General features: G+C 54.2%; 1 protein-coding gene across 2 annotated transcripts in view; it reads left to right on the top strand.

The window, feature by feature from the left end:
* add2 (adducin 2 (beta)) overlaps positions 1-20199 on the top strand; it is a 211345-nt gene extending 191146 nt beyond the window's left edge. For both annotated transcript variants that reach the window (XM_068001269.1, XM_068001268.1), the window contains 4 exons: positions 7035-7124; positions 7475-7637; positions 8856-8951; positions 19881-20199. In XM_068001269.1, the coding sequence (XP_067857370.1) occupies positions 7035-7124; positions 7475-7637; positions 8856-8951; positions 19881-20197 (666 nt within the window). In that variant the 3' untranslated portion in view covers positions 20198-20199. The remainder of the gene's footprint in view (positions 1-7034; positions 7125-7474; positions 7638-8855; positions 8952-19880) is intronic.
* Positions 20200-20609: the final 410 nt, after the last annotated feature.

Here is a 20609-nt window from a genome sequence, read left to right on the forward strand (position 1 = left end):
AATCAGAGAGGGAGCGAGGCAGAAAGAATCAGAGAGGGAGCAAGGCAGAATTAATTAGAGAGGGAGCGAGGCAGAAAGAATCAGAGAGGGAGCGAGGCAGAAAGAATCAGAGAGGGAGCGAGGCAGAAAGAATCAGAGAGGGAGCGAGGCAGATCGAATCAAAGAGGGGGCGAGGCAGAAAGAATCAGAGAGGGGTCGAGGCAGAAAGAATCAGAGAGGGAGCGAGGCAGATAGAATCAGAGAGGGAGCGAGGCAGAAAGAATCAGAGAGGGGGCGAGGCAAATAGAATCGGAGAGGGAGCGAGGGGGAGCGAGGCAGAAAGAATCAGAGAGGGAGCGAGGCAGAAAGAATCAGAGAGGGGGCGAGGCAAATAGAATCGGAGAGGGAGCGAGGCAGAAAGAATCAGAGAGGGAGCGAGGCAGAATGAATCAGAGAGGGAGCGAGGCAGATAGAGTTGGAGAGGGAGCGAGGCAGAAAGAATTCGAGAGGGGGTGAGGCAGATTGAATTGGAGAGGGACCGAGGCAGATAGAATCAGAGAGGGAGCGAGGCAGATAGAATCAGAGAGGGAGCGAGGCAGAAAGAATCAGAGAGGGAGCGAGGCATAAAGAATCAGAGAATGAGCGAGGCAGAAAGAATCAGAGAGGGAGTGAGGCAGATAGAATTAGAGAGGGAGCGAGGCAGAAAGAATTCGAGAGGGGGTGAGGCAGATTGAATTGGAGAGGAACCGAGGCAGATAGAATCAGAGAGGGAGCGAGGCAGATAGAATCAGAGAGGGAGCGAGGCAGAAAGAATTAGAGAGGGAGCGAAGCATAAAGAATCAGAGAATGAGCGAGGCAGAAAGAATCAGAGAGGGAGTGAGGCAGATAGAATTAGAGAGGGAGTGAGGCAGAAAGAATCATAGAGGGTGCGAGGCAGATAGAATCAGAGAGGGTGCGAGGCAGAAGGAATCAGAGAGGGGGCGAGGCACAAAGAATCAGAGAGGGAGCGAGGCAGATAGAATTAGAGAGGGAGCGAGGCAGATAGAATTAGAGAGGGAGCGAGGCAGATAGAATCAGAGAGGGAGCGAGGCAGAAAGAATTCGAGAGGGGGTGATGCAGATTGAATTGGAGAGGGAGTGAGGCAGATAGAATCAGAGAGGGAGCGAGGCAGAAAGAATCAGAGAGGGGGCGAGGCAGAAAGAATTAGAGAGGGAGCGAGGCAGATAGAATCAGAGAGGGAGCGAGGCAGATAGAATCAGAGAGGGAGCGAGGCAGATAGAATTAGAGAGTGGGCCAGGCAGATAGAATCAGAGAGGGAGCGAGACAGATAGAATTAGAGAGGGAGCGATGCAGAAAGAATTAGAGAGGGAGCGAGGCAGAAAGAATCAGAGAGGGGACGAGGCAGAAAGAATCAGAGAGGGAGCGAGGCAGAAAGAATCAGAGAGGGAGCGAGGCAGAAGGAATTAGAGAGGGAGCGAGGCAGAAAGAATCAGAGAGGGAGCGAGGCAGATAGAATCAGAGAGGGTGCGAGGCAGAAAGAATCAGAGAGGGAGCGAGGCAGATAGAATCAGAGAGGGAGCGAGGCAGAACGAATTAGAGCGGGAGCGAGGCAGAACGAATCAGAGAGGGAGCGAGACACATAGAATCAGAGAGGGAGTGAGGCAGAAAGAATCAGAGAGGGAGCGAGGCAGAAAGAATTAGAGAGGGAGCGAGGCAGAAAGAATCAGAGAGGCAGCGAGGCAGAAAGAATCAGAGAGGGGGCGAGGCAGAAAGAATCAGAGAGGGGTCGAGGCAGAAAGAATCAGAGAGGGAGCGAGGCAGAAGGAATTAGAGAGGGAGCGAGGCAGAAAGAATCAGAGAGGGAGCGAGGCAGATAGAATCAGAGACGGAGCGAGGCAGATGGAATCAGAGAGGGGACGAGGCAGAAAGAATCAGAGAGGGAGCGAGGCAGAAAGATTTAGAGAGGGAGCGAGGCAGAAAGAATTAGAGAGGGAGCGAGGCAGAAAGAATCATAGAGGGAGCGAGGCAGAATGAATTAGAGAGGGAGCGAGGCAGAAAGAATCATAGAGGGAGCGAGGCAGAATGAATCAGAGAGGGAGCGAGGCAGAAAGAATCAGAGAGGGGGCGAGGCAGAAAGAATCATAGATGGAGCGAGGCAGAATGAATTAGAGAGGGAGCGAGGCAGAAAGAATTAGAGAGGGAGCGAGGCAGAAAGAATCAGAGAGGGAGCAAGGCAGATATCATCAGAGAGGGAGCGAGGCAGATAGAATCAGAGAGGGGGCGAAGCAGAAAGAATCAGAGAGGCAGCGAGGCAGAAAGAATCAGTGAGGGGGCGAGGCAGAAAGAATCAGAGAGGGAGCGAGGCAGATAGAATCAGAGAGGGAGCGAGGCAGAAAGAATCAGAGAGGGAGCGAGGCAGATAGAATCAGAGAGGGAGCGAGGCAGAACGAATTAGAGCGGGAGCGAGGCAGAATGAATCAGAGAGGGAGCGAGGCAGATAGAATCAGAGAGGGAGCGAGGCAGAAAGAATCAGAGAGGGGTCGAGGCAGAAAGAATCAGAGAGGGGTCGAGGCAGAAAGAATCAGAGAGGCAGCGAGGCAGAAAGAATCAGAGAGGCAGCGAGGCAGAAAGAATCAGAGAGGGGGCGAGGCAGAAAGAATCAGAGAGGGGGCGAGGCAGAAAGAATCAGAGAGGGGGCGAGGCAGAAAGAATCAGAGAGGGAGCGAGGCAGATAGAATTGGAGAGGGAGCGAGGCAGAAAGAATCAGAGTCGGAGCGAGGCACAAAGAATTCGAGAGGGGATGAGGCAGATTGAATTGGAGAGGGAGCGAGGCATAAAGAATCAGAGAGTGAGCGAGGCAGAAAGAATCAGAGAGGGAGCGAGGCAGATAGAATCAGAGAGGGAGCGAGGCAGAAAGAATTAGAGAGGGAGCGAGGCAGAAAGAATTAGAGAGGGAGCGAGGCAGAATGAATTAGAGAGGGAGCGAGGCAGAAAGAATCAGAGAGGGGGCGAGGCAGAAAGAATCATAGTGGGAGCGAGGCAGAATGAATTAGAGAGGGGGCGAGGCAGAAAGAATCAGAGAGGGAGCGAGGCAGAAAGAATCAGAGAGGGGGCGAGGCAGATAGAATCAGAGAGGGGGCGAGGCAGAAAGAATCAGAGAGGGAGCGAGGCAGAAAGAATCAGAGAGGGAGCAAGGCAGAATTAATTAGAGAGGGAGCGAGGCAGAAAGAATCAGAGAGGGAGCGAGGCAGAAAGAATCAGAGAGGGAGCGAGGCAGAAAGAATCAGAGAGGGAGCGAGGCAGATCGAATCAAAGAGGGGGCGAGGCAGAAAGAATCAGAGAGGGGTCGAGGCAGAAAGAATCAGAGAGGGAGCGAGGCAGATAGAATCAGAGAGGGAGCGAGGCAGAAAGAATCAGAGAGGGGGCGAGGCAAATAGAATCGGAGAGGGAGCGAGGGGGAGCGAGGCAGAAAGAATCAGAGAGGGAGCGAGGCAGAAAGAATCAGAGAGGGGGCGAGGCAAATAGAATCGGAGAGGGAGCGAGGCAGAAAGAATCAGAGAGGGAGCGAGGCAGAATGAATCAGAGAGGGAGCGAGGCAGATAGAGTTGGAGAGGGAGCGAGGCAGAAAGAATTCGAGAGGGGGTGAGGCAGATTGAATTGGAGAGGGACCGAGGCAGATAGAATCAGAGAGGGAGCGAGGCAGATAGAATCAGAGAGGGAGCGAGGCAGAAAGAATCAGAGAGGGAGCGAGGCATAAAGAATCAGAGAATGAGCGAGGCAGAAAGAATCAGAGAGGGAGTGAGGCAGATAGAATTAGAGAGGGAGCGAGGCAGAAAGAATTCGAGAGGGGGTGAGGCAGATTGAATTGGAGAGGAACCGAGGCAGATAGAATCAGAGAGGGAGCGAGGCAGATAGAATCAGAGAGGGAGCGAGGCAGAAAGAATTAGAGAGGGAGCGAAGCATAAAGAATCAGAGAATGAGCGAGGCAGAAAGAATCAGAGAGGGAGTGAGGCAGATAGAATTAGAGAGGGAGTGAGGCAGAAAGAATCATAGAGGGTGCGAGGCAGATAGAATCAGAGAGGGTGCGAGGCAGAAGGAATCAGAGAGGGGGCGAGGCACAAAGAATCAGAGAGGGAGCGAGGCAGATAGAATTAGAGAGGGAGCGAGGCAGATAGAATTAGAGAGGGAGCGAGGCAGATAGAATCAGAGAGGGAGCGAGGCAGAAAGAATTCGAGAGGGGGTGATGCAGATTGAATTGGAGAGGGAGTGAGGCAGATAGAATCAGAGAGGGAGCGAGGCAGAAAGAATCAGAGAGGGGGCGAGGCAGAAAGAATTAGAGAGGGAGCGAGGCAGATAGAATCAGAGAGGGAGCGAGGCAGATAGAATCAGAGAGGGAGCGAGGCAGATAGAATTAGAGAGTGGGCCAGGCAGATAGAATCAGAGAGGGAGCGAGACAGATAGAATTAGAGAGGGAGCGATGCAGAAAGAATTAGAGAGGGAGCGAGGCAGAAAGAATCAGAGAGGGGACGAGGCAGAAAGAATCAGAGAGGGAGCGAGGCAGAAAGAATCAGAGAGGGAGCGAGGCAGAAGGAATTAGAGAGGGAGCGAGGCAGAAAGAATCAGAGAGGGAGCGAGGCAGATAGAATCAGAGAGGGTGCGAGGCAGAAAGAATCAGAGAGGGAGCGAGGCAGATAGAATCAGAGAGGGAGCGAGGCAGAACGAATTAGAGCGGGAGCGAGGCAGAACGAATCAGAGAGGGAGCGAGACACATAGAATCAGAGAGGGAGTGAGGCAGAAAGAATCAGAGAGGGAGCGAGGCAGAAAGAATTAGAGAGGGAGCGAGGCAGAAAGAATCAGAGAGGCAGCGAGGCAGAAAGAATCAGAGAGGGGGCGAGGCAGAAAGAATCAGAGAGGGGTCGAGGCAGAAAGAATCAGAGAGGGAGCGAGGCAGAAGGAATTAGAGAGGGAGCGAGGCAGAAAGAATCAGAGAGGGAGCGAGGCAGATAGAATCAGAGACGGAGCGAGGCAGATGGAATCAGAGAGGGGACGAGGCAGAAAGAATCAGAGAGGGAGCGAGGCAGAAAGATTTAGAGAGGGAGCGAGGCAGAAAGAATTAGAGAGGGAGCGAGGCAGAAAGAATCATAGAGGGAGCGAGGCAGAATGAATTAGAGAGGGAGCGAGGCAGAAAGAATCATAGAGGGAGCGAGGCAGAATGAATCAGAGAGGGAGCGAGGCAGAAAGAATCAGAGAGGGGGCGAGGCAGAAAGAATCATAGATGGAGCGAGGCAGAATGAATTAGAGAGGGAGCGAGGCAGAAAGAATTAGAGAGGGAGCGAGGCAGAAAGAATCAGAGAGGGAGCAAGGCAGATATCATCAGAGAGGGAGCGAGGCAGATAGAATCAGAGAGGGGGCGAAGCAGAAAGAATCAGAGAGGCAGCGAGGCAGAAAGAATCAGTGAGGGGGCGAGGCAGAAAGAATCAGAGAGGGAGCGAGGCAGATAGAATCAGAGAAGGAGCGAGGCAGATAGAATCAGAGAGTGGGCGAGGCAGGGAGAATTGGAGAGGGAGCGAGGCAGAATGAATCAGAGAGGGAGCGAGGCAGAATGAATCAGAGAGGGAGCGAGGCAGAAAGAATCAGAGAGAGGGCGAGGCAGATAGAATCAGAGAGGGAGCGAGGCAGATAGAATCAGAGAAGGAGCGAGGCGGAAAGAATCAGAGAGGGAGCGAGGCAGATAGAATCAGAGAGGGGGCGAGGCAAATAGAATCAGAGAGGGAGCGAGGCAGAAAGAATCAGAGGGAGCGAGGCAGAAAGAATTAGAGAGGGAGCGAGGCAGAAAGAATCAGAGAGGGGGCGAGGCAGATAGAATCAGAGAGGGGGCGAGGCAGAAAGAATCAGAGAGGGAGCGAGGCAGAAAGAATCAGAGAGGGGGCGAGGCAGATAGAATCAGAGAGGGGGCGAGGCAGAAAGAATCAGAGAGGGAGCGAGGCAGAAAGAATGAGAGAGGGAGCGAGGCAGAAAGAATCAGAGAGGGGGCGAGGCAGATAGAATCGGATAGGGAGCGAGGCAGAAAGAATCAGAGAGGGGGCGAGGCAGATAGAATCGGATAGGGAGCGAGGCAGAAAGAATCAGAGAGGGAGCGAGGCACAAAGAATCAGAGAGGGAGCGAGGCACAAAGAATCAGAGAGGGAGCGAGGCAGAAAGAATCAGAGAGGGGGCGAGACAGAAAGAATCAGAGAGGGAGCGAGGCAGAAAGAATCAGAGAGGGGCCGAGACAGAATGAATCAGAGAGGGAGCGAGGCAGAAAGAATCAGAGAGGGAGCGAGGCAGAAAGAATCAGAGAGGGAGCGAGGCAGAAAGAATCAGAGAGGTAGCGAGGCAGAAAGAATTCGAGAGGGAGCGAGGCAGAAAGAATCAGAGAGGGAGCGAGGCAGAAAGAATTAGAGAGGGAGCGAGGCAGATGGAATCAGAGAGGGAGCGAGGCAGAAAGAATTAGAGAGGGAGCGAGGCAGAAAGAATCAGAGAGGGAGCGAGGCAGAAAGAATTAGAGAGGGAGCGAGGCAGATAGAATCAGAGAGGGAGCGAGGCAGAAAGAATCAGAGAGGGAGCGAGGCAGAAAGAATTGGAGAGGGAGCGAGGCAGATAGAATCAGAGAGGGAGCGAGGCAGAAAGAATGAGAGAGGGAGCGAGGCAGAAAGAATGAGAGAGGGAGCGAGGCAGAAAGAATGAGAGAGGGAGCGAGGCAGAAAGAATCAGAGAGGGAGCGAGGCAGAAAGAATCAGAGAGGGAGCGAGGCAGAAGGAATCAGAGAGGGGGCGAGGCAGAAAGAATCAGAGAGGGAGCGAGGCAGAAAGAATCAGAGAGGGAAGAAGTTAGAAGATGAGAGACGAGCAGAGAAGGACTTTTCCAGGAGGCGATTCAGTTGTCTTTTCCTTTCTGTTTGTTCGCAGTGCCAAGAGACATCAATTGCTTAAAAACATTTTGCTTGCCACCTTTGTGTCTGATGACGCAGTAAGATCTGTTCATTATCTTATTGAAGATTGTTCTTTCACCCTTAGATCCGAGAGCAGAATCGGCAGGATATGAAGTCAGCAGGACCCCAGTCACAGCTCTTAGCCGGAGTCATCGCAGAGAAGAGTCGCAGCCCAGTAAGTTGCAACCACGGCTTGACTGACCCTCAATATTCCCAAAAACCGCTTTCCGATCGTCTTACGACAAGTTTACGTCAGCTCTTTCAAAGAGCCCGGCACAGGCACGACGGGCTGAATGGCCTCCGCCTGTGCTGTGTGGTTCTGTAATGAAAGGGATGGCATGGGCACGACTGGCCGAACGGCCACCCTTTTGTGCTGTAAACCTCTGTGGTTCGACTTCACCTGCAGTTTGATGAAATCCTGATTAAAGGTCAAATTCACCCCAGCGTTCCGTCGTTCAGGCAAACGACCCTCCGTGGGGTGCTCAGAACTGGGCTGACGGCTCTTGTGCCTTGTCCTCTTGTCAGTCCGCAGAAAGTGAGCTGGCTTCGGAAGCCCGAACTCTGACCGAGGACGAACCGCAGGAGGTGACAAAGGAGCCAGAGCCGCCGAACCCTTTCAACGAGCTCACGGACCAGGAACTCGAGGAGTACAAGAGAGAAGTGGAGCGGAAGCAGCTGGGATTGGACGGTAAGGTCTCCTCGTTCTCTTGCGCGCCAAATGTTCGGAGGAAACTTCTGAAAGTTCGGATAAACGTGACACGGAAGATTGAGGACTGTGTTGGTGCAGCTTCCTGCTCTCGCCCCGAACTGGAACATTTCATCAACACCCCGCTCCCCCCGCGTCCCCCGCTCCGCACTAGCTGATTGATTGTTATGTCTTCAACATCTTCCAGTTCTGACGAAGGGTCATCGACCTGAAACGTTAACTCTGTTTCTCTCTCCGCCTGACCTGCCAGGTGTTTCCAGCATTTTCTTGTTTTTATTTCGGGTTTCCAGGGTCCGCAGCATTCTGCTTTTGTTTTAGTGACGCAGAATTTATGTTTTGAAAAAAATAAATCATCGATAGCGTTTGCGTTTTGTTGAAGTGCGGGTGGAACTGGCCAAAGCTGGTCACAGTGTGGCTCTTGTTCCAACCCTTGCTGGATGACATCAAGATATCGTTTCACAATGAGGGTCACACTTCAATCCAAAGGAATTTTCCATTAAACTGAAGGGGCATTGTATTCGTCGGAATTCAGGCACGATTCAAAAATGTTTTGAAGAGAGAGACCCTCCCTTGCTCGTGTCAGGTGTCAGCTGTGGCTCAGTGGGTAGCACACTGGTCTGAGTCAGAAGGTTGTGGGTTCAAGTCCCACTCCAGAGACTTGAGCATAATAATCCAGGCTGATACTCCAGGACAGTACTGAGGGAGTGCTGCACTGTCGGAGGTGCCATCTTTCAGATGCGACATTGAACCGCGTCCCTATCTGCCCTCCCAGGTCAATGTGAAGGATCCCACAGTACGATTTGACAGAAGAGCAGGGAAGCTTCTCCTGGGGCCAATATTTATTCCTCAACCAACATCAGTAAAAACAGATTATCTGGTCATTATCACATTGCTGTTTGTGGGATCTTGCTGTGCGCAAATTGGCTGCTGTGTTTCCCACATTACAACAGTGACTGCACTTCAAAAGTACTTCACTGGCTGTAAAGTGCTTTGGGACGTCCCGAGGATGTGAAAGGCTATATATAAATGCAAGTCTTTCCTCCTTTCACAGCAGTCCCTGTTCACATTATCACTGCAGTGAACCTCCTGAATGTCTGAGCAGAAGGTCCTGTCTCCTCGACTTCATCCCACAATCAGTATTAAAACATCAATTGACCTTCCAAGTATTTTAAATGAACAGTGAGACTTTTTCGCACACAGGTCCAGATGAGGATGATACTTCCGCAGGGATTTCTCCTCTAAAGACCCCGCTAACTTCACCAGTTAAAGCACCCGCATCTCCCAAGTCACCAGGAGGTAAGTTGTTGGTGGATGTTGATTGGTTCCTGTACCTCTCCCAATTCGAGCGTCTCCACCATCGTAGCTCTGTATCTGAATTTGTTACATTTCTCATTGAGGTCGAATAAGAACAGCTGGAAAGATTGATCGGAAGGGCAGTCATCCCCCGAGCTTGCTGTTGGGTGTTTAAAGCATGATTCTGCGGTGGTTCTGACAGCAGACAGTCCCGTTCACTGGGAGCGTTCCCAACACCACCAGCTCCTGTTACTGGGAGCGTTCCCACCTCCACCACCAGCTCCTGTTACTGGGAGCGTTCCCACCTCCACCACCAGCTCCTGTTACTGGGAGCGTTCCCACCTCCACCACCAGCTCCTGTTACTGGGAGCGTTCCCACCTCCACCACCAGCTCCTGTTACTGGGAGCGTTCCCACCTCCACCACCAGCTCCTGTTACTGGGAGCGTTCCCACCTCCATCACCAGCTCCTGTCACTGGGAGCATTCCCACCTCCACCACCAGCTCCTGTTACTGGGAGCGTTCCCACCTCCACCACCAGCTCCTGTTACTGGGAACATTCCCACCTCCACCACCAGCTCCTGTTACTGGGAGCGTTCCCACCTCCACCACCAGCTCCTGTTACTGGGAACATTCCCACCTCCATCACCAGCTCCTGTTACTGGGAGCGTTCCCACCTCCACCACCAGCTCCTGTTACTGGGAACATTCCCACCTCCACCACCAGCTCCTGTTACTGGGAGCGTTCCCACCTCCACCACCAGCTCCTGTTACTGGGAGCGTTCCCACCTCCACCACCCGCTCCTGTTACTGGGAGCGTTCCCACCTCCATCACCAGCTCCTGTTACTGGGAGCGTTCCCACCTCCACCACCAGCTCCTGTTACTGGGAGCGTTCCCACCTCCATCACCAGCTCCTGTTACTGGGAGCGTTCCCACCTCCACCACCAGCTCCTGTTACTGGGAGCGTTCCCACCTCCATCACCAGCTCCTGTTACTGGGAACATTACCACCTCCATCACCAGCTCCTGTTACTGGGAGCGTTCCCACCTCCACCACCCGCTCCTGTTACTGGGAGCGTTCCCACCTCCACCACCAGCTCCTGTTACTGGGAGCGTTCCCACCTCCACCACCCGCTCCTGTTACTGGGAGCGTTCCCACCTCCACCACCAGCTCCTGTTACTGGGAGCGTTCCCACCTCCATCACCAGCTCCTGTTACTGGGAGCGTTCCCACCTCCACCACCAGCTCCTGTTACTGGGAACGTTCCCACCTCCACCACCAGCTCCTGTTACTGGGAGCGTTCCCACCTCCACCACCAGCTCCTGTTCACTGGGAGCGTTCCCACCTCCACCACCAGCTCCTGTTACTGGGAGCGTTCCCACCTACACCACCAGCTCCTGTTACTGGGAGCGTTCCCACCTCCATCACCAGCTCCTGTTACTGGGAGCGTTCCCACCTCCACCACCAGCTCCTGTTACTGGGAACGTTCCCACCTCCACCACCAGCTCCTGTTACTGGGAGCGTTCCCACCTTCACCACCAGCTCCTGTTACTGGGAGCGTTCCCACCTCCACCACCAGCTCCTGTTACTGGGAGCGTTCCCACCTCCACCACCAGCTCCTGTTACTGGGAGCGTTCCCACCTAGACCACCAGCTCCTGTTACTGGGAGCGTTCCCACCTCCACCACCAGCTCCTGTTACTGGGAGCGTTCCCACCTCCACCACCAGCTCCTGTTACTGGGAGCGTTCCCACCTCCACCACCAGCTCCTGTTACTGGGAGCGTTCCCACCTCCACCACCAGCTCCTGTTACTGGGAGCGTTCCCACCTCCACCACCAGCTCCTGTTCACTGGGAGCGTTCCCACCTCCACCACCAGCTCCTGTTACTGGGAACGTTCCCACCTCCACCACCAGCTCCTGTTACTGGGAGCGTTCCCACCTCCACCACCAGCTCCTGTTACTGGGAGCGTTCCCACCTCCACCACCCGCTCCTGTTACTGGGAACGTTCCCACCTCCACCACCAGCTCCTGTTACTGGGAGCGTTCCCACCTCCACCACCAGCTCCTGTTACTGGGAGCGTTCCCACCTCCACCACCAGCTCCTGTTACTGGGAGCGTTCCCACCTCCACCACCAGCTCCTGTTACTGGGAGCGTTCCCACCTCCACCACCAGCTCCTGTTACTGGGAGCGTTCCCACCTCCACCACCAGCTCCTGTTACTGGGAACGTTCCCACCTCCACCACCAGCTCCTGTTACTGGGAGCGTTCCCACCTCCACCACCAGCTCCTGTTACTGGGAGCGTTCCCACCTCCACCACCAGCTCCTGTTACTGGGAGCGTTCCCACCTCCACCACCAGCTCCTGTTACTGGGAACGTTCCCACCTCCACCACCAGCTCCTGTTACTGGGAGCGTTCCCACCTCCACCACCAGCTCCTGTTCACTGGGAGCGTTCCCACCTCCACCACCAGCTCCTGTTACTGGGAGCGTTCCCACCTACACCACCAGCTCCTGTTACTGGGAGCGTTCCCACCTCCATCACCAGCTCCTGTTACTGGGAGCGTTCCCACCTCCACCACCAGCTCCTGTTACTGGGAACGTTCCCACCTCCACCACCAGCTCCTGTTACTGGGAGCGTTCCCACCTCCACCACCAGCTCCTGTTACTGGGAACATTCCCACCTCCACCACCAGCTCCTGTTACTGGGAGCGTTCCCACCTCCACCACCAGCTCCTGTTACTGGGAGCGTTCCCACCTCCACCACCCGCTCCTGTTACTGGGAGCGTTCCCACCTCCATCACCAGCTCCTGTTACTGGGAGCGTTCCCACCTCCACCACCAGCTCCTGTTACTGGGAGCGTTCCCACCTCCATCACCAGCTCCTGTTACTGGGAGCGTTCCCACCTCCACCACCAGCTCCTGTTACTGGGAGCGTTCCCACCTCCATCACCAGCTCCTGTTACTGGGAACATTACCACCTCCATCACCAGCTCCTGTTACTGGGAGCGTTCCCACCTCCACCACCCGCTCCTGTTACTGGGAGCGTTCCCACCTCCACCACCAGCTCCTGTTACTGGGAGCGTTCCCACCTCCACCACCCGCTCCTGTTACTGGGAGCGTTCCCACCTCCACCACCAGCTCCTGTTACTGGGAGCGTTCCCACCTCCATCACCAGCTCCTGTTACTGGGAGCGTTCCCACCTCCACCACCAGCTCCTGTTACTGGGAACGTTCCCACCTCCACCACCAGCTCCTGTTACTGGGAGCGTTCCCACCTCCACCACCAGCTCCTGTTCACTGGGAGCGTTCCCACCTCCACCACCAGCTCCTGTTACTGGGAGCGTTCCCACCTACACCACCAGCTCCTGTTACTGGGAGCGTTCCCACCTCCATCACCAGCTCCTGTTACTGGGAGCGTTCCCACCTCCACCACCAGCTCCTGTTACTGGGAACGTTCCCACCTCCACCACCAGCTCCTGTTACTGGGAGCGTTCCCACCTTCACCACCAGCTCCTGTTACTGGGAGCGTTCCCACCTCCACCACCAGCTCCTGTTACTGGGAGCGTTCCCACCTCCACCACCAGCTCCTGTTACTGGGAGCGTTCCCACCTAGACCACCAGCTCCTGTTACTGGGAGCGTTCCCACCTCCACCACCAGCTCCTGTTACTGGGAGCGTTCCCACCTCCACCACCAGCTCCTGTTACTGGGAGCGTTCCCACCTCCACCACCAGCTCCTGTTACTGGGAGCGTTCCCACCTCCACCACCAGCTCCTGTTACTGGGAGCGTTCCCACCTCCACCACCAGCTCCTGTTCACTGGGAGCGTTCCCACCTCCACCACCAGCTCCTGTTACTGGGAACGTTCCCACCTCCACCACCAGCTCCTGTTACTGGGAGCGTTCCCACCTCCACCACCAGCTCCTGTTACTGGGAGCGTTCCCACCTCCACCACCCGCTCCTGTTACTGGGAACGTTCCCACCTCCACCACCAGCTCCTGTTACTGGGAGCGTTCCCACCTCCACCACCAGCTCCTGTTACTGGGAGCGTTCCCACCTCCACCACCAGCTCCTGTTACTGGGAGCGTTCCCACCTCCACCACCAGCTCCTGTTACTGGGAGCGTTCCCACCTCCACCACCAGCTCCTGTTACTGGGAGCGTTCCCACCTCCACCACCAGCTCCTGTTACTGGGAACGTTCCCACCTCCACCACCAGCTCCTGTTACTGGGAGCGTTCCCACCTCCACCACCAGCTCCTGTTACTGGGAGCGTTCCCACCTCCACCACCAGCTCCTGTTACTGGGAGCGTTCCCACCTCCACCACCAGCTCCTGTTACTGGGAACGTTCCCACCTCCACCACCAGCTCCTGTTACTGGGAGCGTTCCCACCTCCACCACCAGCTCCTGTTCACTGGGAGCGTTCCCACCTCCACCACCAGCTCCTGTTACTGGGAGCGTTCCCACCTACACCACCAGCTCCTGTTACTGGGAGCGTTCCCACCTCCATCACCAGCTCCTGTTACTGGGAGCGTTCCCACCTCCACCACCAGCTCCTGTTACTGGGAACGTTCCCACCTCCACCACCAGCTCCTGTTACTGGGAGCGTTCCCACCTTCACCACCAGCTCCTGTTACTGGGAGCGTTCCCACCTCCACCACCAGCTCCTGTTACTGGGAGCGTTCCCACCTCCACCACCAGCTCCTGTTACTGGGAGCGTTCCCACCTAGACCACCAGCTCCTGTTACTGGGAGCGTTCCCACCTCCACCACCAGCTCCTGTTACTGGGAGCGTTCCCACCTCCACCACCAGCTCCTGTTACTGGGAGCGTTCCCACCTCCACCACCAGCTCCTGTTACTGGGAGCGTTCCCACCTCCACCACCAGCTCCTGTTCACTGGGAGCGTTCCCACCTCCACCACCAGCTCCTGTTACTGGGAACGTTCCCACCTCCACCACCAGCTCCTGTTACTGGGAGCGTTCCCACCTCCACCACCAGCTCCTGTTACTGGGAGCGTTCCCACCTCCATCACCAGCTCCTGTTACTGGGAACGTTCCCACCTCCACCACCAGCTCCTGTTACTGGGAGCGTTCCCACCTCCACCACCAGCTCCTGTTCACTGGGAGCGTTCCCACCTCCACCACCAGCTCCTGTTACTGGGAGCGTTCCCACCTCCATCACCCTCTCCTGTTACTGGGAGCGTTCCCACCTCCACCACCAGCTCCTGTTACTGGGAGCGTTCCCACCTCCACCACCAGCTCCTGTTCACTGGGAGCGTTCCCACCTCCACCACCAGCTCCTGTTACTGGGAGCGTTCCCACCTCCACCACCCGCTCCTGTTACTGGGAGCGTTCCCACCTCCACCACCAGCTCCTGTTACTGGGAGCGTTCCCACCTTCACCACCAGCTCCTGTTACTGGGAGCGTTCCCACCTCCACCACCAGCTCCTGTTACTGGGAGCGTTCCCACCTCCACCACCAGCTCCTGTTACTGGGAGCATTCCCACCTCCACCACCCGCTCCTGTTACTGGGAGCGTTCCCACCTCCACCACCAGCTCCTGTTACTGGGAGCGTTCCCACCTCCACCACCAGCTCCTGTTACTGGGAACGTTCCCACCTCCATCACCAGCTCCTGTTACTGGGAGCGTTCCCACCTCCACCACCAGCTCCTGTTACTGGGAGCGTTCCCACCTCCACCACCAGCTCCTGTTACTGGGAGCGTTCCCACCTCCACCACCAGCTCCTGTTACTGGGAGCGTTCCCACCTCCATCACCAGCTCCTGTTACTGGGAGCGTTCCCACCTCCACCACCCGCTCCTGTTACTGGGAGCGTTCCCACCTCCACCACCAGCTCCTGTTACTGGGAGCGTTCCCACCTCCACCACCAGCTCCTGTTACTGGGAGCGTTCCCACTTCCATCACCAGCTCCTGTTACTGGGAGCGTTCCCACCTCCATCACCAGCTCCTGTTACTGGGAGCGTTCCCACCTCCACCACCCGCTCCTGTTACTGGGAGCGTTCCCACCTCCACCACCAGCTCCTGTTACTGGGAGCGTTCCCACTTCCACCACCAGCTCCTGTTACTGGGAGCGTTCCCACCTCCACCACCAGCTCCTGTTACTGGGAGCATTCCCACCTCCATCACCAGCTCCTGTTACTGGGAGCGTTCCCACCTCCACCACCCGCTCCTGTTACTGGGAGCGTTCCCACCTTCACCACCAGCTCCTGTTACTGGGAGCGTTCCCACCTCCACCACCAGCTCCTGTTACTGGGAGCGTTCCCACCTAGACCACCCGCTCCTGTTACTGGGAGCGTTCCCACCTCCACCACCAGCTCCTGTTACTGGGAGCGTTCCCACCTCCATCACCAGCTCCTGTTACTGGGAGCGTTCCCACCTCCACCACCAGCTCCTGTTACTGGGAGCGTTCCCACCACCACCACCCGCTCCTGTTACTGGGAGATCGGATCAGGCTTTCTTAGTTACTTTTGACAGTCCAACTTTTTTTTTTACTGTGACCAAAGAAATAACAGAAGGTTTGTGGCCATCTTTGCTGAAGAATGTGCCAGCCTTTTATGGGAGTTCATGGGCAAACTGTACCCCAGCAACGAATCATTCCTTGGGCAGAGGAGGGGGGAAAGCTAGCAGAAAAGGAGGGGATGAATCAAAGTGCAAAGCATTTCTGTCAGCTTTACGATCAAGTGTCTGCGGTTCCCTGTGTACACCCAGATATCTGCTATTCCCTGTGTACACCCAGATATCTGCTATTCCTGTGTACACCCAGATATCTGCTATTCCCTGTGTACACACAGATATCTGCTATTCCCTGTGTACACCCAGATATCTGCTATTCCCTGTGTACGCCCAGATATCTGCTATTCCCTGTGTGCACCCAGGGATCTGCTATTCCCTGTGTACGCCCAGATATCTGCTATTCCCTGTGTGCACCCAGGGATCTGCTATTCCCTGTGTACACCCAGATATCTGCTATTCCCTGTGTACGCCCGGGTATCTGCTATTCCCTTTGTACACTCAGGTATCTGCTATTCCCTGTGTACACCTACGTATCTGCTATTCCCTGTGTGCACCCAGGTATCTGCTATTCCCTGTGTACACCCAGATATCTGCTATTCCCTGTGTACACCCAGATATCTGTTATTCCCTGTGAACACCCAGATATCTGTTATTCCCTGTGTACACCCACGTATCTGCTATTCCCTGTGTACACTCAGGTATCTGTTATTCCCTGTGTACACCCACGTATCTGTTACTCACAGTCTGTTACTATTTTAAACAGTACTTCCTTTTAGGTTTGGTGCCATTGCTGAATGTCTTTGGTTTGTTGCCGTGTTTGTTTCTCTGTATTGTGCTGCATGCCGTGTTTTGTGTTGCCTCCATACTGTATTTCAATGAAAAGAGAAGCATCTGCTACACAGAGATTGGGGGCTGGTGTTAATCCCCGTCAGCCTGTGGCTCGAGGGTTCCTGCTGGGCGACACGTATACACGTCAAGAGAGTCAAGAGTAACGTCAACAAGTGGTGGGGGGACTTATTTTTGTGACATTTTTACTGAAGGAAGGTTTCCGATTACAAAGAAATTAACCTCTTAACCCACCCAGTGCCACAGAAGATAATGACGGGAATAGTCCTGGTATTTTTTGGGTCTGTTGAGTTGTTTACCTTGACAAAAGGTTGTGTTTGGTGCAAGGAGCTTTCCTCTCTCTTCTCTCCCCACCCCCACCTCGAGGGGCTGTGATACCGACCAGCCTGTGGTCCATCACCAGATGGCTACTGGACAGTTGGCTGTTTGACCGTGAAGTGCATCACAGCGGAGCCCTTTCCAGCAAAGAGTCACAGGTTTGGCAATCAGATGCCGATCCTGCCCTACTCCAGCAGAGGTGGGTTCAATTGTAACTTTCCCCCACCCCCCCCCCCCCAGCTGAGATCAGCTAAGTCGATACAAAGCCGTGACGGAGCCTCTCCCCTTCCTGGTCTGAATAGCTGAACGTCACACCCGGTGTTGCCTGTCCCCACCAGGTCATCCAGGGAGTGAACACAAAGCCAACCAAAATTATAATCAGATAGGAGACTCCAGACCTGTAAACCAGCTGTGACTGTCAAGTGCAGAGCGAGTCAAGGAACGACCCACGTAATGGTGACAGAAACTCGGGCAAAAGCTCCCACTCCCACTCCCACTCTTTGAGAGAAAGTTGTTTTGACATTCTCCACCTCCCCGCTCCCCGATTCCGCTCCTAACAGACAGCCACAGGTACTGACGTCGCACAGTGTTGGGTTCTTCCGGTCTGTGCAGCACCTGTTACGCTCACGGGCAAATTCACAGCCGCCGGTAAACTTTTCACAGTTGCAGGCAAAATGTGTGAGACTGTCGCCGAGAAAGTTCAGGCCAAGAGTCGAAAGGATGTCTTGACCCCGACTTGATATTTCAGTGGTGCTCCTGGTCTTACAAGGAGGCAGAGATGCTCGGTGAGGTCGGGTGGTTGGCAGCTTGTGCATGACGCTGCTTGGGAACGGCACAGCTCTCCCGTGCCAACGCTGCCCTCTCACTGCGCTCACCCACCCCACCCCCGCCACACCTTTTCCTGCGACTCGGGGCAGTGAGCACTCGAACCCCTCGGCCCGTTAACCCCAGGATCCCGATGCAGGGGTGCGGCAGGCCCTCGTCTGGGAGCGGGTTGGACCAGCAGAGTAAAGGAACCAACGCGCCGAGCATCTGTCTGCCAACATCGCCGAGGCTCGTTTCGAGCCGACAAAGTTAAATGGGTGTTTGTTCAAAATCCTGCCACTTTGTGATTGAAGAATATGATGCTTCTTAATTTCTATCGAATATGGTTAATTGTGTGATGCATGCTGAATTGTGTCCATCTCGTCCCATCTTTGTTCTCTTTTTTTTTCCTTTGTTTGGCTGACGCTAAAAGGAGTTCCTCATGATACTGAGTACTTGTCTTTGTAGTAAGTATATTGTTCAACCCCCACCCCCCCTCACCTCCTCCATCCCCCGCCATGCTATCGCTCGCAATCCTCAGTATTCCCCTTAGTCTGACCCACCCCCACATCGTGTGACGCAGCAGTGACAGAGAGCGACCATACGTGTATCTGTTTGACACGCGTGTCTTGATTGGGCAGTTCATGTTTCTCGCAAGTGAGACACCGGTTCCTGGTAGGTCTTCAGCAGTGACTGCTGGAGGATTAACTTCTCCCCCACTCACCCACCCACTCAGTTCAATCTCGCTGAAAGAACCGCCCCCTGTGCGGCAAAGATCCAGTCTGCACTTTCCCCTCACCGCTTACGTTTCAGCCTCCGAGTTTGCATATCTTTTCTGCCCAGTCAGAATGAATGACTCTCCCCCCCCACCCCATCAGGGAGAGGGAGAAGATAACCGTGACCAGCCTACGCTTGGTAAGGCTTCAAGCCGTTTATACATTTTTGACGGTTTGCTTCTTTGGAACGCAGGATTAAGTCGGGCAATAGGATTCGGTTTTGAATGCTGTAAAGTGAGATAAGCAGATTAACAACTCCCATTCACCACTCATTCGCACAATCCTTGGATTTGTGTGTGGTCTGAATGAACTGATTTGATTTATACTTTGTTTTGGGATGGTTGGCATCTTTTGTTTGTGTGCCTTTCAGTTTCTATGTTTGTTGTGTTTATAATTTTTTTTTAGAAAGGGTGTTGGGAAGGGCGGGTCAAATGGGGCATCGCACTGTGATTTTGTCTCTGGGCGTGAAGACAGCGCGCTATAATCAATTAAAACTCTCCTCATGCTGCTGACAGCGGCTCGCACTGATCCTTACATTCCCCAGCAATGACATCCCTCACTTTGATCAGCAGAAAAATATACCAAAAAATATGAAGTATTTCAAAGAAACAGTTGAGTAAGTTCCAATAATACTTTGAAATTGAATTCAAACCCCATCAAAGCTTTAAACTGCCCCAGGGACTGGCTTCAAAAGGGGATACTTCCAATTTGCATCTTGCTCTATGAGGCAGCAGTCAGACCCCTTCATCCAGGACTATCTTCTGATTATGGTAAAGCTTCATCCCAGCTTTGATCCCCCGCTTCCCGACAAGCTCCTCTTCCCTGTGGCCGGCCGTGACGTTTTTAGGCCATCTCCTCCTCTGCCTCTCCCGGCTGCCGCCTTTGAAATCGGACTGTTCTCCGAGTCTCCCTGCATGTGTGGTTTGTCCCTGAACCTTGGTCATCCTGTGCTTGTGGATTCATTTTGCTAAAGTGCGTGTGCCCCCGCGCCCCCCCCCCCGCACAGGCCCCGCTCCTCTACGCCTTGACCTCCGATGACCGCTGTCCACCCAACCCTCATTTGGGACCAACCACGTCGGTCTTCTGATCGAGGGTCGAGCTCACTGTGGGCTTCCGCTGCTCTCTCTCTGGACTGGAACCGGAGGGCCACTGGAACCAGGAGAGAAGCTCACCCAGTGACAGGGTTCATGGTAACGAGGCTCCATGTGCAGCTTCCCCCCTCTTGCGGAAGAGACTCGGCAACTCTTAGGTATTAACGACGTGCCAATTCAGATTGCGCTTGTCGTTGAACGGACTCAACATCCGGTGCAAATGTACAAAAAAAAATTTATTTAGATGTTGAGTGGCACAAATAATAACCTGTTTTGGGAGGCTGAGATGGCAGCGTCAGCACATTGGCAAATCACAGTGCAGTGCAGTTCTTGTACCGAGCACTCTGAGTGATAGCAGCAAAATTGTCCAAGGCCATTCAAGGACTGTTTTAGCTTCACTTTCCAGTCAGTTCTCTGCAGAAGCAGCCAGAAGACAGCTCTGCCCATCAATTCTGCTCTTTCGCGTTCTGCAATAACTCACTGCAGTACACAAGTATTGTGGCAGTTCAGTTCTACTCAGACTGGGAATATTACGACTCTCACACGTTTTTTTTTTTCTCTTGCGCTTTTTGGTGAAGAAACCAAGCTGTCCGAAGATTCGAAGGGACCGGGTGAGTGCGAGACCGCCACGTCCCCCGGAGTAGTGGTTAACGGGAAGGAGGAGGAGGACCAGTCCGTGGAGGAGCAGCTGAGCAAAGGGATAAGTCAGATGATGACCAACACAGAGAATGGCACCGAGGCCCCCATTAAACCGGCCAAGGACAAATCCGAATCAGTCTCGGGTCCGCTCTCACCCGAGGGGTCACCGTCCAAGTCTCCGTCGAAAAAGAAGAAAAAGTTTCGCACTCCATCTTTCCTGAAAAAGAGTAAAAAGAAAGAGAAAACAGAGTCCTGAATTTGGGGGGTGGGTGGGGTGGGGGCTGAGGGGAGGGAAATCAATGTAAAAAAAAAATAACTTGTTTGAAGGAGCACCCGACTCAAACAGGGAATTTTGTATTGTATATCAGTCAGTTAAGTGCACCAATTTTTGTTACGTTGACACTAATAATATAGTGCAAAGTGACAATACAGTGGGACCTACCTGAGCACGGTGCGGGGTGGGTGCTGAAATTCCTCTGCTCACTATTTTTGCCACACTTGTTTGACACATTATTTTAACTAAGTGGGTAATCCATTTGTTTGAAATCGGTTTGTGGTTTAGTTCAAATGATGCGGACAGGAATCTGATCCCAACCAGTGCACTGGAAGTAGCAGACAGAGGGACATCGGCCCTTCCCTGCCATGCCCTGCGCAGCAAGTCCGTGGGC

The sequence above is a fragment of the Heptranchias perlo genome, chromosome 20 (genome assembly GCF_035084215.1).
Source record: "Heptranchias perlo isolate sHepPer1 chromosome 20, sHepPer1.hap1, whole genome shotgun sequence".
In the NCBI taxonomy this organism is placed as follows: Eukaryota; Metazoa; Chordata; class Chondrichthyes; order Hexanchiformes; family Hexanchidae; genus Heptranchias; species Heptranchias perlo.